This window comes from Epinephelus fuscoguttatus, linkage group LG3, assembly GCF_011397635.1.
Source record: "Epinephelus fuscoguttatus linkage group LG3, E.fuscoguttatus.final_Chr_v1".
Classification (NCBI taxonomy): domain Eukaryota; kingdom Metazoa; phylum Chordata; class Actinopteri; order Perciformes; family Serranidae; genus Epinephelus; species Epinephelus fuscoguttatus.
In genome coordinates, this window is record NC_064754.1 from 28,747,601 (window position 1) to 28,768,692 (window position 21,092).

The following is a 21,092-nucleotide window of genomic DNA, read 5'->3' on the forward strand; positions in this document are numbered from 1 at the left end:
GACAAACAAATCAATACTGTGGTGAGGGGCTGTTATTTTCAACTATATGAAACAACGCAAAACTTAAGTCCATCATCTCACACAATGACCTTAAGACAGTAACCACTGCATTAATCTCCTCAAGGCTGGACTATTGTATCTTCCTGTACTTGGGTGTCTGCCAGTCATCTTTGTCTCGTTTGCAGCTGGTGCAGAATGCTGCAGCAAGACTCCTCACTGGTGCCAGAAAAAGAGACATTACACAAGTGCTAGTGTCCCTGCACTGGCTACCCATCAAATACAGGATTGATTTTAAGGTTATTTTATTTGTTTTTAAATCCATACATGGGCTGGCACCCCAGTATATCGCTGAACTCCTCTGCCCTTACTCCCACTCCTGACCTCTTAGATCCTCTGAACACTGTCTTTTGACCGTTCCATGATCAAGGCTGGTGGGTAAAGGAGATTGTGCCTTTGTAGTCGCTGCTCCAGAGCTCTGGAATAGCCTTCCCCTCTTAATCAAATGTTCCCCCTCCACTGACACTTTTAATTTTTGTTTTCAATGGCCTTTGGTTGTCTGTGGTGATTTTAATAGATTAGCATTTCATCTTATCTTTTCATGTTGGTAATTGTTCTTACCAGTTTTGTTCTCTTTTATATTTGTGTACATTTTATATTGCTATATATTTGTGTGTCTTTTATGGTGTACAGCACTTTGGTCAGCTGCGGTTGTTTTTAAATGTGCTATATAAATTGACTTGATTTGACTTATTTTCACTTGACAAATTTCTTGACTTTCCCCCTACTTTTACTTTAAATGCAAAATTTTAAATGCATGACTTTTACTTGTAACAAAGTATTTCTGCACTGTGGTCTTCATAATTTTACTTAAGTGAAAGATACAAGTATTTTTTCCACCACTGGTCATGTATAGTGTTTCATCATATGGTCTTGAATCACCACCAGATCACACATACTAGATTTTGTCCAAAAAATTACTTTCATACCTGAAAATGTGTATTTTGGCTGTAAAATCTGCACACTTATTTACACAGCTATGAAATTTCACATGCAAGGTCAGGTAGGAAGAGGTCACACAATAAATGCATAACATGAGTCCCAGGACAGGTCTTCTTGGTGAAAGTGGTGCAGTTACAACCATCCCCGGTCTCCCCTAGCTGAGTCTAAGTGGCCTGTAAAGCTGCATAAAATGGAAATACTCAAGGACAGCTTCATCTGTAACGAGCCTGTATTTACACGTACTGTCCGGTAGGTGGCGGTATGCGCCTTCCAGCTCTGACCTGCCATCACGGATGGTAACCACTGCAAGGAAGAAAAAAACACAGTTAGCTAGCCGAGACAGCAGGGCTAGTTCATGACGGGCTGCTGTCATCCACAATAACGCGTCAACTTAGCTTTATTTACTCTTCACCCTGCTTTTCATATGACAACCTTCACACCCGGCGACCACAGCACAATATGTTTGAGGTAACGTTAACAGCTGAGCAGCTGCCAGGGCCATTATTGTACCGCTAGCGTTAACTGTCGTCTGCTGGGGTTTTGTATGCAGCTAAACTGTTACAGTTAACTAGCTGAGTGGCTGCGGCTCCTTAACCTGGTGTGCAGATTAGTAACAAGTGTCGGTAGGTCGACTGGGGTGACAGTGGTTGAATATTAACCCCCCTTTTCTCCTGCACTCAACCACAGCTCTAATGTTGTCAGAATAGCTTGATAGCTAGCTAGATAGCTTGTGACGTTTGTTATTAAAGTAGTGAGCGTTGCATTCAGTAGCATATAAAAATTATCCGGGGAAATGATTTATTCACTGTTACCGACCCTCGGGGTGTCTTGTCTTGTGTTTTTGGTGCCAAAAAAATACGAGAGAGCACACGATGCCGAGAATAATGCTAGCTAAGGTTAGAAAACAGAAGTTTATTTAAGCCTGCAGCCTACTGTAACGTTATTGCTTTCATACACCTAAAGATGGGTGTCACCATTGTCACCATATCTCACTCACCTCTGCCACTCATCAAAGGGATGCACCAAAATGTACTTTTTTGGCATTATGCATAATTATATTACATTTGTTAAATTAAAGCAAAGCAAATGTTGACTTTCTGCCCGATGGGTGCATAGATAGATAGATAGATAGATAGATGACACTCTTAGTAGGTAAGAAAATGACAGTCTAAGAAATGTAAACCTTGAATAATGCACATGAATGATAAAAAGAATGACAATATAAGATGATCTTGACCTCTAACTCTAATATGTATTAAATATACTCTGTGCAAAGATAGTGCCACTGTAATAAACTCTCTAAAGTCTATATTCGTGCAAGTAGGTAATGTAGTGTGCAGGATTGAGTTTGCATAAATGTAAATAGAAACAGCTGTTTATGGATTATACTGTACATCTACATACATTACTCAGGTGGAGATGTTACACTGGTGTGTAGTAATACAGGGATATAAGGTGACTGCATTAGTAAATGGTGCGATATACAACATTAATATTAACAAGGAAAGCTAATAATGACTTATTTTCAAAGTTTGTGATTGTGAGTTCTGGAAGAAGTAGTTCTCAAATAGGGATGCAACCAGCTACCCATTATTGATTAATCTCCTAATTTCTTGTTTGATTGATTAATTTCTTAATCTATAAAAATGTAGGAAAAAAGTGTTAAAAATTAAGGTTTTGTTTACTAATATAACAAAATATCAAGCACATTGCACTCATTGCAAGGAAAGTTGGTTTTAATGAGATATGTTAATTTCATGACGCATCTGTTCAAGCATTTTATTGAGGGTGGTGTCAGTTTGCACAGATCATAGGTAAATATATACAAATAAAGAAATTATTGGTAAATATACAAATGCAATATAGAGATAATTAGTTCATTTACAAAACTGATAGAGACACTGTTCTCTTTCAGAATATATAAAAATAAAAATCAACACCCAAATCAAAATTGAAGGATCCTACTTTAAATTGGCAATAAGAATCTGCAAATGACATTTCACATATTGAATAAAAGGTTGCCAGATGGTGTCAAATAAATTCACCTGCTCATTTCTAATATATCTGATCCCCTCCACCCCTGGAGTAATGACATCATCAAGCCACATATTCACAATAGAGATATTTTTTACCCTTCCGCTGCATTTCTTAGCTGACATAAGGAAATAGTTGATAAGTCATCTTTGAGCTGATGTGAGGTTGTTAAATGTCCCTGTGGTTTAGGCTCAATTCTTGGTTCAAGAATGTCTGAAGTTGTGTGGAAAATGTTGCACCAGTACCTCTGAATCTTAGGACACATTATGTAACAGTGTATTAGAGTGGCTTTGTTAGACTGACACTTGTTGCACAGAGAAGAAACAGAGGGGAACCATTTATTTATTTTAGATTTGGAAATATGCAACCTATGTACTGTTTTAAATGCACTTGTCTGACATTAATAGAACATTCATTAATCTGTTTTAAATTGTGATTTCATTGTTCCTCTACACTCTGGATATTTATATCTTTTTCCCATTTCTCTCTTATACGAGAAGTGTTCACTTTTTCATCCTGCAGAGCTGTTTAAAGGATAGATACCGAGTGGGGTGTATATGGTGGGAGCTTGACGACAGGTCTAAGTGTGGGAGCTGTAGCAGTTGTAGTCTCATTAGATGGGATGAACTTGTGTGCATAGTCTCTTATCTGGAGGTATCGGAAGAAGTTAAATCTAGGTAATTAAAATTTGTCTGCCAGTTTGTGGAGCATTGAGAAGGTTGTGTGATATTACAAGATAAAGAGATTTGTTGTTATTACAAGTAAGGTTTATTGTAAAACTTGAATAATTTGGTATCTATCAGTACCTAGAAAAGTATCGCAATATGAAAAAATACTGAAAAACAATCATGTTAAAAACAGAAAAAAAAATCTTTTTCTTTGTTTCTCTTTAAAGTTAATGTCTCACAAAGGTCTATGACTGAAAATTGCTTTTAAAATCAACGCAGTGGTGACAGTTAGCAGAACTTCACTACCTTCTTTTGCATTATTTCAGTCCCTTACGCACCTGTCTACCAGGTTTGCATTAGACATTATTAAATTAGAGATTTAATGTGAGACTGCAGGACTGGCAATGCAGGTTACATTCTTGGAAAGAGCCATGAACGTACCCATTACAACCTGTCTAACCTGACATTTTATCAAGCTTAAGTCAACATATTAGGCTATAAATGGCAGCCTCCTCCTGATCATTATTCTTTCTTTGCATATACAGAATTTTTCCTTAAATTGTGGCTGCCATAAACTCATGGTGGCCACACATCTTCAAGGTCTCTGAGGTTTGTTACTGTATGCCTTGCAGGCTTTGAGAACCGAGCATAAATGTCTTTGCCTTTATTTCTTAATAGGATCCTGAACTCCAAGATCCGTTGTCACTGAGTCTAAATGAAAACTATGATGACCAGAATTCGCCAAGTCATGATTCGAAAAAAGCACCTGCCAGCCCTGACTATAACTGTGAGACACCAGAGATTCGAGTAATCATCAAAGAGGAAGAGGAAGGCTGGACTGTGAGTGAAAATTGTGAGTGGAAAATCTTATGTCTTAGCATCACCTTACTAGATGACACACATAAAAATTACTTGATTGTGATTTTTCAAATTTTTGTTTTGCCTTTTAATGTTAAACACAGATGAGAGCTTCAGCTTAGAAGGAGAAAAAGAGGATATTTCAGTGCACAACCTCAAAGCATGTGGGAAGGAGAGCTCCATATCATTCGGAGTAAAGAGACAGCAGGGAGTGTATTCGGTGGAGAAATGCTCCGAGGAGCCTGGTGGCCCCGCTCTCTATGGGCAGAGCTCCTCTGCCAGAGAGGAGCGGCAGAGACACATGCTCATGGACTCTGATGAGAAACCTAAGATTTCCTGTCTACGAGGAAAAGTGCCAGGAAATGTGACTGTGCATCAGTGCAATAACACGGGAGAGAAACCCTTCTCCTGCCCATTACGCGAGTCGAGCCCCACTCACAAAAGGAACATGAAATCCCAACAGAGAACACTTGCAGGGGATGAGAGTTACACTCCAGACCAGAGCCCTGACATCAAAGAAAGCACATCAACAGAAGCAGAAGAGACCAAAAGATTAGCACCTTGCCAAACAGTACGTAATTTTTTTTTTTAAATAGAAATTCATTATATAACATCATGCAAATATTAGTGAAAAGACAAGAAAAAAATCTCTCTAGTAGATATGTAGTAGTGGTTTCATAAGGTCAGCATCAGCCCAAGGACTAAATAATGTAATATTTTTAAGTTTCTTGCTTATTTTATTCATTCATTTCCTACTGTAGTTGCATTTAGATAATAACTAAACTATTGGCCTCATACAGTAATCACTCATTTGATCAGATTCTGTCTTTAAGATACAGCTAATAACTTTTCTAAAAAATAATTATGCATTGTCAACACAGTATTTCCGCGGCTGTTTGAAAACCACCAATCAGAGCCAAGAAGTCTCTAACACAGCTGTCAATCATGTCGATTACTGCTTGTGAACTGCGGACAAACTGTCAATCTAGGCAGCACTGATCAAATATAAATCCAGATACTGTTACTGCATTGCCTATTTCATGCTTAAAATGTTTTCAGAAACACCCTTTAGTGTACTGTTTAGCTGTAATATGAGAAAGTTTGCTCCGGCCAGTAGGCAGTGCTGGATTTTCGCAAGACTGTTTTAAACAGATAATGATTTCAGGATAATGAATGAATAAAAAAAGATGGAGGTTTTGAACATGGTGGCTGGGTCACAAGTTTCACATTTTACAGCTAAACAGTACACTTCAATATGTTGCAGCGGGTTTTTGCAAGTGCCATGAAAGCACTAAGAGGAGGCAGGGGAACATGATTTTTTTTCCATAGATTATCTGTTTTATGTATTACTGTGTGGGTATAGTAACAGTTTCGGCCAATATGACAAAAGGTTATTTTTATAAAAGTTACCAAATACAGCTTTAAGTGGCATGTTTACAGGCTGGTAAGACCATTGTGATGACGTGAGCTCAACAATCTGTTTCGCTCACTGTATCAGTCTGGACTCGATGACTTGACAGAGAAACTCCGTTCAGCCAATCAGTGTAGCAAAACACCAGGGAACATCTTTTTTCACCAACTGAGCCAGTTGATAAATCATTTGCCAAATCCAGTCAGAAGAACAGCGAAAAAGTTTTTCCTCTGAGAAACTCTGCGATTTCATACTCTTGTTCTTGTTTAATTGTTGTTATCGACTCTATTTCGGCAACAACTTTGCTTATTGCCATGTTTACTCTACTAACATTAAAGTTAGCACTTGTTGCTTTGTTAGCTGCCATAACTGTTCTGCAAGCTGCGGCCTGCATTTTACGTTATCAGCTACAATGCAGCCCCTGATTGGTTTGCTGATATTGTCAACTACAGTGCAGATCCCTGATTGGCCCCAATTGGATTTTAATTTCTGGAAAGTGCTTGTGGTGGTCCCGAGTCAAGACTGATACAGAGAGCAAACCAGAATGTTGAACTCAAGTCATCGGGATGGTCTTACCTGGCTAGCACGTACGAGTGATTGTAAGAGAATTTGTGGCATTCACCAATTTTCTCGTGCTTAGAATTTAGTCTTGGGTACAAACAAAATTCTCCAAACCTGTTGTGAATTCTACAGCAAGTTCTTGCTCGGAAAATTCTTTTGCTCTAACAGCTGCTTCAGGGTCTTTATGCAGGCCTTTGTTTATTATCATCCTCTGTTGCACCAACAGTGTAACATCACCCGTAGTTGCCTCTCAAATTGGTCACAGACCGCTTTTCTTAGAATGTTTTTAGTGTCTAACTTCATATTTTCTGTTTCTTCTTTATGTCTCATGACATGTTTTTGCAGCTGTAATGTTATAAATATTCTAAACAACACAGTGGTCCTTAAAACCACTACTGAAATTGCAAAATGTGCAATGTTTTCATCAAGTTTCAGATGGACCTGAAGCTCCATCTGAAACTTGTCCACAAACTGAGCAGGACAGGTCTCCTTTTATGAATGATTTAGATGTGGTTCCCAGCTGGTGGGCAGAGGTCCAGAAGTGGGTTGCAGTTCAATTCTGAATGGACCACAAGTGACTTTGAATTTCCAGCACAGAGATTTATTTTGAGGTGCTGTTTCCTGCTGTTAAGTGGGGAGTGACGGACAAGCGCAAGTATGACATTGAATGTATTAAACTGTGTGGACCTTGAACTAATGACTAAGGAGAAATCTTGACCCTGTGGCTGGACCAGTTGGGAACCACTGATGTAGATGATGCTAATGATCGCATCTCACAAATGTGGACCTCCTCTACGAACAACTTAAATTTGTCCAGTTAAGAGAGTTTGATGAGTCTGACTTGTACAGTGAAAGAAGTAGTTTAGGTTAAGAGTTCAAAAATGTTCTTGCATGATGAGGCCGAATGACTCTTTTTAAAAGTAATAAAACTGCTTGTTTTTAGTTTAAGTATCAAACAGAGCAGTAGTAGAGATGTTTTATCACCATGCATTCCACCCAAATGAGAGAAGTCTCTAAATGTGGTGTCACTGCTTCCCTGCATAAAATTAACAACTTTTCACACTGTGTTCTATATTTAGGATTCTCTTGAACGTAAGCCCCTGATTTCACGTGGACTCAAGATGGCATCTGCAAACTTAGAGGACCAAACGCTCCATTTGACTGTCAGACTGCGGGCAGGGGAGGAGGAGGAGGAGGAAGAAGAAGAAGAAGAAGAAGAAGAGGAACAAGATGAAGAAATTGGTGGTTTAATCAACTCTGATGGAGAAGTGGTTGAATGGAATGTCAGTAAGTGATTCGGAACAGCACATTTATAGCACAGCCATGAGTTTTTGCTTCGACTTTCCCCTGTGAGTTTTAGAGTTTATTTGGTAAAGCATATTTTAAACAGCAGCTAAAAATAAAGACATTTTCTAGCAACTGGCAGCCAAGTATTTCCAAAATGAGACTTTTTTTAAATTCATGAAAACAAGCCTTTGTTCCTTTGTTTTCTGTTTTCATTTTGTTACCATTCACAGTTCAACGGTTGCTCATAATTCAGAACATTAGCATTGACTTTATTTTCTATGTAGAATTCAGCCGTTTTTGAAAGGCCTGACTGCATAATCTAACATTTTAAAATAATGTTGAAGATGTTGAGTATCAGTTGGCATGTCAGGTATCTCTTGAACCTGAGCCAGCTATTTTGATTTTTACAGGAGACAGTCCTGACCGAGGCTCTGATTGCACAGAAAGTCCTCAGCCTAGCAAGGTAACTGGTTTCAAGATGATATCATTTATCAGTTTTGCGATACAAAGGTATAATTAGGGCTTTCCCCTTTAAGTCTTGAAACCTTGGATTGCTTATATAGCATGTAATTACATTGCAGTACAATTCAACAGCAGCACATTTACAGCCTCCTGCTCCAGTAAGATTTGAATCAATATGCGCCCTGCACAACCTGAAGAAATGGAATTTGGCAAGGCAGCCTTTCCAGTTTGGCAAAGCGGAAAGCTCGAAATGTCTTGAAAACAATGAGTTATCCTGGAAAAGCTTTAAATGTACAAGATAATTATGACACACTTGTTAAATGAATTGTCACAGGTGTCCCTACAGCTCCCCTAATTGTATTTTAATGCACAGGGTGCCTGCTAAAATTAGTGCTTTGTTTAGAGATGAAGGAGAGTTCATATCGTAACACTTAATAGCTGTCTATGTTCTGAGAAGCTGACTTTACTATCCCAACTTATTTTAATAAGAATGTAAATTCTGCCTCATGTTATAGTCACCTTTAAAGTTCAACATCAAAATACAACAGGGAGCCAAAACTTGGTTACAGTAGGAACAAGTCTTCACTGTCACTGCAGGGTAGATAAATAGGCAGGATTGCTTTGCAGCATGGTGCCACCCTGTGTTGCCTCCCACCCCACACAGATAAGAAAAACAACCCCACAGAATAGTTTAATTAAACCCTATAGCTACTACTTTAAAAACATTATCTTTGCTCTGTTTGCAGCCTTAAAAAGGACCTGTGGTATCTTTCATTCGGGACCCTATATTTTTTGAGTCTAAGTAAAGAATGGGGTTCAGTTTTTAAAATTGGTCCAGTATTGAGCGAGGGCTACAGCCGTGAGCCACTGTCAGCGTTCATCCACAAAGAGTGCTTGTTTTTGCCACTGCCAAACTCATATTTTTATTGTGTCTGACAACCCTTAATTCACCCAGATAGATGTGAAACTACAGCATACTATAAGAAACTACACTATATCCAGAACTCAGCTGCTCATCTTCTCACACACTCCCGCACCTGTGACCACATCACTCCCGTCCTTCATGATCTCCACTGGCTCCCCATCCCCCAGTGTATTCATTTAAAACTCCTCATCATCACTTACAAAGCTCTCCACAACCTGCCCCCCGCCCCCACCTGTCTGAGCTCCTCCACCGGCACACTCCCTCCGGCACTCTTAGGTCTGCTGATGCCAACCTCCTTCTAGTGGATGTTCATTGATGGTGCGAATATGACCTGAGTAGTCACTTTGCAGCCTTTTTCTCCAGTTCTGGCTGCAGCCCTCTCGGTCAATACTGGACCAAGTTCAAAAATTGTTCCTATTAGTCACGTAGACACAGAAACATCGAAAAACAGGGTCCAGGTTGAAAAACACCAAAGTTATCCAATAAGTACTGTCACCTTTGGGTGTTATGTTTCTGATGGTGTTTAATGATTGTGAACACAGGGTGTCGTCCTGTCAGAGTCTCAGCTGCAAGGCCCAAACCAGAGAGACAGCAGTAGTCCAACGCTCATCATGGAAGTTGTGTCTGTTGGGGAAGATGAAGAAAGGGAAGAAGGCGAGGAAAAGGAGAGAGCAGTAAAGACGGCAGCTGTCCCGCCCGTACACCGTGGTAAACACAACTCAAACAAAAGCTGAAAAGTGAAAGTTGAAAGTAATAGTTAGGACTCAGTTAACATTTTCCCCACAATGTTACCAGGAAAGAGACACAGGAGAAAGAAGAAGGCTCCAGAAATAACAGTGGTGTCAGTGGACGTCTCGGAATCAGAGAAAGAAGTTCCTGCAACTCCTGGTGAGAAGATTTTCATTATAATGTGGAGGATGGGACTCAAAATAAGAGTTGGATGGATTGTTTTTAATTGTGTCTTTCCATGTGGTAATAATTTCTGCTGGTTTTCGTTGTTATAAAGTAAAAAGACGGGGCAGAAGAAAGGCTTCAGAGGTGCCGCTGTTGTCTGATGTAGACCTAGATGAAGAGCCAGGAAGTGAGTGTGCTTGATTTTATACCGGTGAATGTGTGTTTATGCTCCTGAAATGATGCCTGTGGTTGTTTTCTTATGATAAGTCTTTTTATCTTATAGTATCGAGGCGCACTCGAAGAAAGAGAAATGTCCCTATCATTGTGGAACCAGAAGAAGTAAACTCCAAAACTGTCCGCCGTGCTGCTGGTAAGACAAGAAGTACAGCTGGGTATCGAGCAGCTGTTCATTGATTGTCGTTAATTGCATTTTTTTTGTGGGGGTTTCTTCATCAGTGGATCAGCTTTAAATATATGTCTTCTATATATGTCTTCTGAGTCCGAGCTCTGATCTGACTTATTGGAGGCAAAATGCACATGCAAACTTATGTTTCAGGGGGATGATGAGCAGAATTAAGAAAGACATTTCCCAACAAATCAGTGGTACTTAAAAGTATATCATGCAGGATTATCGGTTACTGGTTGTAAACATACTCGCCGGTGAAACTTAAATCCAACCCAACATTTACTCACCCTCGCCCCCTATTTTTTCAGCACTGTGTCATAGATGCCTGCTGCTTACAGTCTGGCACCTGGGGCCTCATTTATAAAACTAAATGTTTGCGTACATATAAATGAGGAAATGTATATGCTAATATCGAGTTTATATATATATATATATATATATACAGTACAGGCCAAAAGTTTGGACACACCTTCTCATTCAATGCGTTTTCTTTATTTTCATGACTATTTACATTGTAGATTCTCACTGAAGGCATCAAAACTATGAATGAACACATGTGGAGTTATGTACTTAACAAAAAAAGGTGAAATAACTGAAAACATGTTTTATATTCTAGTTTCTTCAAAATAGCCACCCTTTGCTCTGATTACTGCTTTGCACACTCTTGGCATTCTCTCCATGAGCTTCAAGAGGTAGTCACCTGAAATGGTTTTCCAACAGTCTTGAAGGAGTTCCCAGAGGTGTTTAGCACTTGTTGGCCCCTTTGCCTTCACTCTGCGGTCCAGCTCACCCCAAACCATCTCCATTGGGTTCAGGTCCGGTGACTGTGGAGGCCAGGTCATCTGCCGCAGCACTCCATCACTCTCCTTCTTGGTCAAATAGCCCTTACACAGCCTGGAGGTGTGTTTGGGGTCATTGTCCTGTTGAAAAATAAATGATCGTCCAACTAAACGCAAACCGGATGGGATGGCATGTCGCTGCAGGATGCTGTGGTAGCCATGCTGGTTCAGTGTGCCTTCAATTTTGAATAAATCCCCAACAGTGTCACCAGCAAAACACCCCACACCATCACACCTCCTCCTCCATGCTTCACAGTGGGAACCAGGCATGTGGAATCCATCCGTTCACCTTTTCTGCGTCTCACAAAGACACGGCGGTTGGAACCAAAGATCTCAAATTTGGACTCATCAGACCAAAGCACAGGTTTCCACTGGTCTAATGTCCATTCCTTGTGTTTCTTGGCCCAAACAAATCTCTTCTGCTTGTTGCCTCTCCTTAGCAGTGGTTTCCTAGCAGCTATTTGACCATGAAGGCCTGATTCGCGCAGTCTCCTCTTAACAGTTGTTCTAGAGATGGGTCTGCTAGAACTCTGTGTGGCATTCATCTGGTCTCTGATCTGAGCTGCTGTTAACTTGTGATTTCTGAGGCTGGTGACTGGATGAACTTATCCTCAGAAGCAGAGGTGACTCTTGGTCTTCCTTTCCTGGGTCGGTCCTCATGTGTGCCAGTTTCGTTGTAGCGCTTGATGGTTTTTGCGACTCCACTTGGGGACACATTTAAAGTTTTTGCAATTTTCCGGACTGACTGACCTTCATTTCTTAAAGTAATGATGGCCACTCGTTTTTCTTTAGTTGGCTGATTGGTTCTTGCCATAATATGAATTTTAACAGTTGTCCAATAGGGCTGTCGGCTGTGTATTAACCTGACTTCTGCACAACACAACTGATGGTCCCAACCCCATTGATAAAGCAAGAAATTCCACTAATTAACCCTGATAAGCCACACCTGTGAAGTGGAAACCATTTCAGGTGACTACCTCTTGAAGCTCATGGAGAGAATGCCAAGAGTGTGCAAAGCAGTAATCAGAGCAAAGGGTGGCTATTTTGAAGAAACTAGAATATAAAACATGTTTTCAGTTATTTCACCTTTTTCTGTTAAGTACATAACTCCACATGTGTTCATTCATAGTTTTGATGCCTTCAGTGAGAATCTACAATGTAAATAGTCATGAAAATAAAGAAAACGCATTGAATGAGAAGGTGTGTCCAAACTTTTGGCCTGTACTGTATATGTATATATAAATATTAAAATATTAATATTAAACAGAGAAATACAACCGTACACTCTTTGGATTCAAGTCTCTCTCACTGCACTACGCCAGGCTTATTAGTCCTTCAGTTAGTTGGTTAGTAAGTCCATTGTTCAACAATCACCAACTCTGGCTTGGTTGAAATAAACCATAATTCACCGAGTTAGATGTGAAATAAGCTGTTTTCCCTGTGGTCTCTCTCGCACCAGCCTTTCCAGTGTGAGGTGTAATAAAAAGATGAGCGTCTGTATTTTTGACGGTTTTGAAAATTACACCATCGGGATTTTAAATGCCTTGGTATGCCGTAATACTGTGATACTACCCAAGCCTACTGAGGGCTGTGGGGGCACATGACCATAAACGTCTCCAACACAGAAAATAAAAATAATCCAAGCAGACAGTCTTTGCAGAAAAATACAGCTTCAAAACCTTCTAGCAGGTTGCAAATGATGATTTAGAGGGAATTACATCTGTATGAGTCTATATATTGTTTTTTTTGTTTTAGAAAAATCCTGTAAAATACACCATTAAAAATTCTGAATCCCAATTTTGAACCTGTTCTCGATACCCAGCCCTTATTTATATAATATCACTTTTATGTTTTAGACTAAAGCAAGATATTGATTTTTTCTTTTATCAGCAAAGCGACCTTACAGAAGAAGGAAAGATACCAAACAATCTGCTGAAGGAGGAGGAGACAACACAGGTGTTTCTGCTGGTAAGAGCAAATAAAATGGTCCACAGGAGCGCATAACCAGTGTGGCTGCAGCTATTGCTCGGCAAAATTCTTAGCCATGATCATTGGATTATCAGAGTAAGGAAAGGGTGGCTGTGTTTGAATTATCATAAGATGTCTTAGGCCATGTTTCAAAGTTAACTGGTGATGTAAAAATACAGCTTCACAGGACCTCCTGTGCTGTGGCTTCCTGCAGTTAAATAAATGTGATGCAGTGATTTAGAGCAGTACATACATTGTTGACAGGAGCTATGATTCTAATGTTCACCTGCAGATAAGGACAGATGTTGGACTTTTTCTAATGTTATCCCATATACTTGTTAACACAGAGAAGACAAATTACAGAACAAGTACAAGCAGTGTTGATGATGAGCATCCAAATGCAGAGCAGCTGCAGTTCCAGTCCAACCTGCTTGGCTTAATAGCAGCAGCAGTTAAGTCATGCAGATATGCTCATGTTCACCATCTATGGGTGAGAAAAGTGATTGAAAGATGTCATAGACGTTGTTTAAAATAACAGGGAAATATTTAAAGTTGTTTTTAAAATTAAATTAAAAAAAAATATTTATCCCTTGGATAGTCATACAATCTTCTCAGTTTGAACTAAAAACTCACATATACAGAAAGAAAAAAGCAGCTGTGAAAATAAATAAACCGCAGGTGTAACACACACTGCCTGCAGGTGGTGACATCAACATGTCCACATCTAAACCGCTGCTGCCATTTCCTTCCTTTCCTATATGTGACAGGGTTAGTGTGTGTAGTGTTGGTGTTACCATGAACAGACCAACCAGGGCTTTTGAAGCCAGTTTGACATAGTGGCCAAACCGTGGTATTACAACTTCATGACCATCACGTGATGCCATTAGGGTCAAAAGAGTTGAAAGCGACATCTATAAATCTGTGGATACATTTTTTGGCATCACAACCCCTGGAAAATGACTTGATTCACTATCAGGATTTGATCCATCTGGTCCGATAACATTTTGAAAGTCTAGAAGAGCTGCATTTTATCTTCATTCAAGTTAGGGTGGGACTAAACCAGAAGTTAGCTGCTCAGCTGCCATAATTCTCCAGTGATCTTGCTCTATGGCCCCAGCAGTGCAGAAACAAAGTGGAAGATCAACGGAATTTTACACACAGAAGTCAAATTTTTAGGCTTCACGCACCACTGGGCAACTTTAATAGGAATGTACGGGGCCACACCTCATTAAACAGACCGATCTGCATCTTGTTCAATGTGAGGGAGTGCGTCTAAGTTTTTGATTGGATTACGAGTCAGTTTCATTAAGTGTTGAGCGCCGAACAGAACAGAACAGAACAAGGTTTTTGTAACAAACAAATTAGGACTAATAACAGAAGAATGTGGTTGGTCTGTAATGGGTTGGGATAAATCTCCAAACTCATTTTCTAAGCATTAAATAGCTTTGCTTTCCCACACAGGGAAGAAGCGCCCTGGCAGAAAGATGATTCGTGTTCCAATAGAAATACCTCCTGAGCTCCTGAAGAAGCCCAAAGAGAAGATGGAGTACCACTGCTCAGTGTGTGGCAAAGAGTTCCCTCACGCCTACAAACTTGAGAGGCACGAGCTGATCCACACAGGAGAGAAACCCTACTGCTGCTCCATCTGTGGTCGAGGTTTCAACCAAAAGGGGAATCTCAAAACGCACTACAAAGTCCACTTAGGTGAGAGCTGTAACATCACAACTGAATCATTACAGTTATCTCTAAGAATATTTGCCATTGTTGTCAGTTTATATATGTAATGTAAATTTACACAACAAATTCAGATTTTTTTTATTTAACATTACTGAAGATTCTGTTCCAAATAGCAAACAAGTTATCTTCTGTTTGGTATTTTGTATGGATGGCCTGTATTATTTTGTATCCAGGAGTGCCTTTATCCAAAACTTTGAGTCAGTATTTACAATAAACATCCCATGAACATCAATGATTCATCAGTCTCTGAGGCCCTAAATCAAACCTCATGTTGTCAGCTGAATATTGACATTTTTCCTGCTGCATCATTGTACACAGAGCAACACAGGATAACCAGCCTGGCAGTCTACGAAGTTTTTCAATCTCGTCTTGTCTCCAAACTTACAGTGCCCTCCAAAAGTATTGGAACAGTGAGTCCAATTCGTTTACTTTTGTTGTAGACTGAAAACATTTGGGTTTGACATCAAAAGATGAATATGAGACAAGAGATCAACATTTCAGCTTTTATTTCCAGGTATTTACATCTGCATCTGATACACAACTTAGAAGATAGCATTATTTGTAATGGAACACAAAATTTTTAGGTGAGCAAAAGTATTGGAACATATAAACTTAAAATAGATTAAATTTAATGAGACTTAATATTTAGTTGCAAATCCTTTGCTTTCAATAACTGCATCAAGCCTGTGACCCATTGACATCACCAAACTTTTGCATTCTTCTTTTGTGATGCTTTTCCAGGCTTTCACCACAGCCTCTTTCAGTTGTTGTTTGTTTTGGGGGGTTACTCCCTTCAGTCTCCTCTTCAGCAGGTAAAATGCATGCTCTATTGGGTTTAAGTCTGGAGACTGACTTGGCCAGTCTAAAACCTTCCACTTCTTGCCCCTGATGAACTCCTTTGTTGTTTTGGCAGTGTGTTTTGGGTCGTTATCTTGCTGCATGATGAAGGATCTCCCAATCAGTTTGGTTGCATCTTTCTTTAAATTAGCAGACAAAATGTTTCTGTAGACTTCTGAGTTCATTTTGCTGCTGCCATCATGTGTTACATCATCAATGAAGATGAAAGAGCCTGTCCCAGAAGAAGCCATGCAAGCCCAAGCCATGACATTACCTCCACCGTGTTTCACAGATGAGCTTGTATGTTTGGGATCATGAGCAGATCCTTTCTTTCTCCAAACTTTCACCTTTCCGTCACTTTGGAAAAAGTTAATCTTTGTCTCATCAGTCCATAAAACTTTTTCCCAGAATTTTTGAGGCTCATCTCTGTACCTTTTGCCAAATTCCAGCCTGGCCTTCCTATTCTTCTTGCTAATGAGTGGTTTGCATCTTCTGGTGTAGCTTCTGTACTTTTGTTCATGAAGTCTTGTGCGAACAGTAGATTGTGATACCTTCACTCCTGCCCTCTGGAGGTTGTTGCTGATGTCACTAACAGTTGTTTTAGGGTCTTTCTTTACAGCTCTCACAATGTTTCTGTCATCAACTGCTGATGTTTTCCTTGGTCTACCTGTTCGACGTCTGTTGCTTAGTACACTAGTGGTTTCTTTCTTCTTCAGGACATTCCAAATGGTTGTACTGGCTATGGCCAATGTTTGTGCAATGGCTCTGATTGATTGTCCATCTTCTCTCAGATTCACAATTGCTTCTTTTTCACCCATAGACAGCTCTCTGGCTTTCATGTTGGTTCCACCTCTAAATGCAGTCTGCACAGGCAAAATCTATCGTACCCAATCTGAAACTGAGCTCAGACATTCAGTGCTATTTATTGTTTGAATAATCAGTGTAACTGGGAGACACCTGGGCAACAAAACACACCTGTCAGTGACATGTTCCAATACTTTTGCCCTCATGAAAAATGGGTGGGTTCAAACAAAAGGTGCTATCTTCTAAGTTGTGTATCAGATCCAGATGTAAATACCTGGAAATAAAAGCTGAAATGTTGATCTCTTGTCCCATATTCATCTTTTGATGTCAAACCCAAATATTTTCAGTCTACAACAAAAATAAAGGAATTGGCCTCACTGGCCTCCAATACTTTTGGAGGGCACTGTAACTGTTAATGTTAAGACACACCAAACCTACATCAAAAAAGTGGTTGAGACGAAGGCTGAATGCCTTTGCACACTGACTCCATTTTTGGATGTGTTTTTTGTAAACCGTCATCTGAAAAAAATCGTTACACACAGAAACCGTGCACACTGATTCCGATTCTTTTAATTGTTGTATTCGATGCGAAAATTTGCAAAACATGACAAAATGAAAAGTACACATTTCCTCCATGCCTCTCTCTGCTGGAGTTACCTATCTGGCTGTCATCACTGCCTCCCTGTCTTTTATTTGGCACCACAGCTGCAAGAAAGGGCGGAGGTGTCCCTCCTTTCTGTCCGCCAGATTATCATTATCATCCACCTGAATGTTACTGTCTGACCTGTTAAACGTGAGCTATTTGAGTTATGAAAGGATACTGTGCACCCCGTTCCTCTGTCTTGTCGCAAATGTGCACAATGCCGCCACATTTTCTTCACCGATTCTTGGTCAAACATCTCCGAAGGCTTCTGATGATGCAAAAACCCAGGAAATTGAACCTGTTCCAAAACTTTTTATGATGGCCGAAAGTTTCGGACTCTGTGGAAACGTGATTGACACAGCGTGAGGTTGTATTTATTTTTAGACGTGTGACAATTTCGGATGAAAAACTCGACTCAGTGTGCAAAGGCATTGACTGTTGCGTCACCTGTGTCATGGCCAAAAAGTTGCACATGAACACACCACAAAGACCACAGCCAGTGGCCAACTAGCACATATATACTGTGCCTGCATGAGAGGAAGCAACTCTCCATACCAGCAGGTGGCGGTAGTCTGTATTCGTCATTAAATACGGGAAAAAGGAAGACCGACAGGATGCACTGAAGACGCTAGTTAGCCAAATAGCACATTAACACAGTCGGATGTTTAAAGAACAAAGGATAGTTCCCGAGTGCGAGCAAATAATAACACAATTTCTCCTAAAGAGTTCATTAGCTAAAAAAACAATCTTATCACTTAGCTGTTTGTTTGCTTTCCTCACTTCCATTTCTCTTCACATGCACTGAGTTGAATTGCCAATCAGATTGCCTACAGCACGTAACACGTGACTTAAACTAGGGCGACAGGCGCTCGCCAACAGCTCGATATTGACCAACAGTTTACCGTCCATTTGGTGTGCTCGGGCCCTCAGGATGATTGAAAAGGAAGGCAGAGCAATGTATATTATATTTTAAGAATAGGCCCAAGACTGGAAACTTTTGGGAGAAAAATCTGGGAAATGCAGAATTGATTTTAGTACAGTAATGTCTACCTGGCTCATTGTAAGCCAGAAGTGAAGTAAGACTAAGTCCTTAACAGTGCAAAGATTGTTATACTTGAAGAGTAAAACATGTATTTGTCATTTTGTGAAGGTCGTAAGGGTGCTGTGGATTTTGACGATGAGGTGAACCCCATAGCATCAGAACTCTCCGAATACTTGAAGTCTCTGCCGGGGGAGTCCAGGATCAGATCATCCCTCCGTTGCCTGGAATGTGGAAAAGAATGTGAGAGTCACTCAGCTTTACAAGCACATCATATCACGACACACACAGAAACAGCTGGTGAACCAGACGCAGTCGAGCACAGCGCATCGCAGCTTCTCTTCTGCCGCCGCTGTGGCATTCAGTTCAACGAGAAAGAAAAGCTGGAAGAACATATGAAAACCCACATCAAGGAGAAGCCCTACTCCTGTCCCGACTGTGGCAAGAAGTTCATCAACGAGAGCTACATCCAAGTTCACCAGCGCATCCACACTGGGGAGAAACCATTCCTCTGCTCCCAGTGCGGCAGAGGCTTCCACACGGCTTCCTCACTCAAGCTGCATGAGATGCAGCACTCCGGGGAGAGGCCCTTCGCATGCACCATCTGTGGGAAGACGTTTCGGATAAACTCGTACCTAACAGCACATTACCAGACCCACATCAAAGACAGACCTTTCATTTGTAGTGTCTGTGGGAAAGGCTACTCCAGAGCTGAGGAACTGAAGGTGCACCACAGGCTTCACACAGGAGAGAGACCCTATGAGTGTGGAGAGTGTGGGAAGAGCTTCATTTACCGCCAGGGTCTGCGGCAGCATCAGCGCACACATGCTGGAAGACGCATCGGGCCAACCAGACAGCTCGGTAGACCGAAGCAACAGGCCAGGCTGGACATCTAACAGTTGATCTATTGATGCATTTTTTGTTGTTAACCGTGTTTGAAGATATTACAGTAAATTGCGCTTCTTTCCTGTTCTTCTTCCTTTCATTCCTCCCACCTACAGCAGAGACGATTACTGTGTCTGAAAATATACGCTACAGAGTCAGCGTGGGTTGCCAAGAATAATGTGGAAGCTTACTGTGTTGTCTTTCTCGTAATCATGTTTTGTACCCATGTTTCTCTGTTTACTCCTCTCTAGTAGCCCATCTGTACAATTTGAGTGCCTTTGTATCCTGCATGCCAAATACTAATACTTAATGTTAAAAAAATATGCACAATATCCTTGTTATTTTAAAAATCCATGTTGATGGAATACAGAAATTTTTCAGAAATGTGTCTTGTTTTCTTTTCTACATTTGTAGTAAGACCAGCTCTCCCTGATCATCTTAGTGACCCAACTTTGACACCTAGTATTATTATAGTACAACATACTATTAAAACTCAGAGATCAATCAGAGATCAGTGCCTGAGTTACTTGTCCCTAAAACGATAGTCTCTCCTAAATCCTCATCCCCTGTAGTCTTGAAAGATGGACTGTTGAAAGTTGCTGCGGTCAACTTCAACAACTCCTGCAGCATAATCAAGTCAGTGAAGTTGGTGTTGAAGTGCCTAAATCCTGCATTCTTTCTACAGGCCAGCAGGGGGCGACTCCACTGGAAGCAGAAAGGATTCAGATTACACAAGTCTATTGGAAATTGGCCCTACTGCTCTTTCAATTTATTACCTAAGTAAACATTTTCCTAATCTGATTATGGTCTCTATCGCTGGTTTCAAGTCTTTCCCAATATAGCATGATGTTAATATTGTAAATTATGGTCCCAGTTAAAGTTAAATAGACGGTAAAGCAGGGTATGCTTAGGGGCAGGATCAGACAACCTGAGGCTCCCTGTGGCTTTGACAGAAAGTTACCTTGGTAATTAATAATGGTTATTTTTTTAACATCCAGATTTTTTCATTTGTCATTTTTGTAGGCCTAGAGCGATTATTTCATTCTACTATTGTAAAAATTTGTAGCCTATTCATTGAGTCAAAAAATGTTTTAAGGTTTTATCAACTAAAATGTGCATCATACGTCTATGACCTGGTGCCTTTTCCTCTAAATTTTACTAAACTTCAGTAGCGGTGGCCTGAAGTCTCCTTAGCATGGCTAACTGTGGATTCCAAATCCAAAAAAAGGAAAAATCTTGGAGGAAAATAACGGATTTAATGTTGTGTGGACAGATTAATTTGCTTTCACCACCAATGATGCAAAGTTTAAGTACAAAATAATTATAAATAGCCCACTGCAGAGTAGCCAGTAGCCCCAAATTAAAGTAATTGACCTGAGGATAATGCCACCCAATCACCCAAGTGATTACAATTCATCTTGAGTGGGGCATGAATACCTGCACCAAATGCCATAGCAATGCATCCAACCCTTGTCAAGATATTTCACTCAAGACCACAGATATTAACTTCGTGGTAGCACTGGAGGAAAAGTCAGAGGATCACCAAAGTCAGCAGGCATATTCCTCTGATGGTTGTTGATTGAACTTCACACCACAAGCAAGACTAAAAACACTGCAGACCAATAAACACCTTTAATGTTGACCCATTCTGTAACTCTCTTTTCCTGGGTTGTACCTTAAATCATATTGATGAATGCTCATTTAGACCTATTCGTAATGTTAATGGGCTTATTTAGACTTAATAGGCTGTTACCGTTCTTCAAATATGTGGCTCCAGACAGATTTTTTTTCTTTCTTTTTTTGGCCAATAATGGCTCTTCAAACATAAAGGTTGC

General features: G+C 40.2%; 1 protein-coding gene across 2 annotated transcripts; it reads left to right on the top strand.

Moving 5' to 3' along the window:
* The first annotated feature begins 1,267 nt into the window (after positions 1–1,267).
* Positions 1,268–19,641, top strand: LOC125886048 (zinc finger protein 879-like). 2 transcript variants are annotated; one of them, XM_049571974.1, is made up of 12 exons: positions 1,268–1,467; positions 4,380–4,554; positions 4,664–5,130; positions 7,611–7,818; positions 8,229–8,281; positions 9,748–9,913; positions 10,001–10,093; positions 10,212–10,286; positions 10,383–10,469; positions 13,235–13,312; positions 14,774–15,016; positions 18,484–19,641. In XM_049571974.1, exons 1-12 carry the CDS (start codon positions 1,459–1,461, stop codon positions 19,266–19,268), a joined length of 2,439 nt encoding a protein of 812 aa, XP_049427931.1. In that variant the 5' UTR covers positions 1,268–1,458; the 3' UTR covers positions 19,269–19,641. The 2 variants fall into 2 exon arrangements, with proteins under 2 accessions (XP_049427931.1, XP_049427932.1); XM_049571975.1 differs by lacking the exon at positions 1,268–1,467 and having other exon boundaries at positions 4,415–4,541.
* Positions 19,642–21,092: the final 1,451 nt, after the last annotated feature.

Excerpts from the sequence above, each read along its gene's own strand:
- LOC125886048 (XM_049571974.1), top strand. Across the intron at positions 4,555-4,663 it reads CTGGACTGTGAGTGAAAATT|ATGAGAGCTTCAGCTTAGAA; the intron begins GTGAGTGGAAAA and ends TGTTAAACACAG. Across the intron at positions 10,470-13,234 it reads AACTGTCCGCCGTGCTGCTG|CAAAGCGACCTTACAGAAGA; the intron begins GTAAGACAAGAA and ends TTCTTTTATCAG.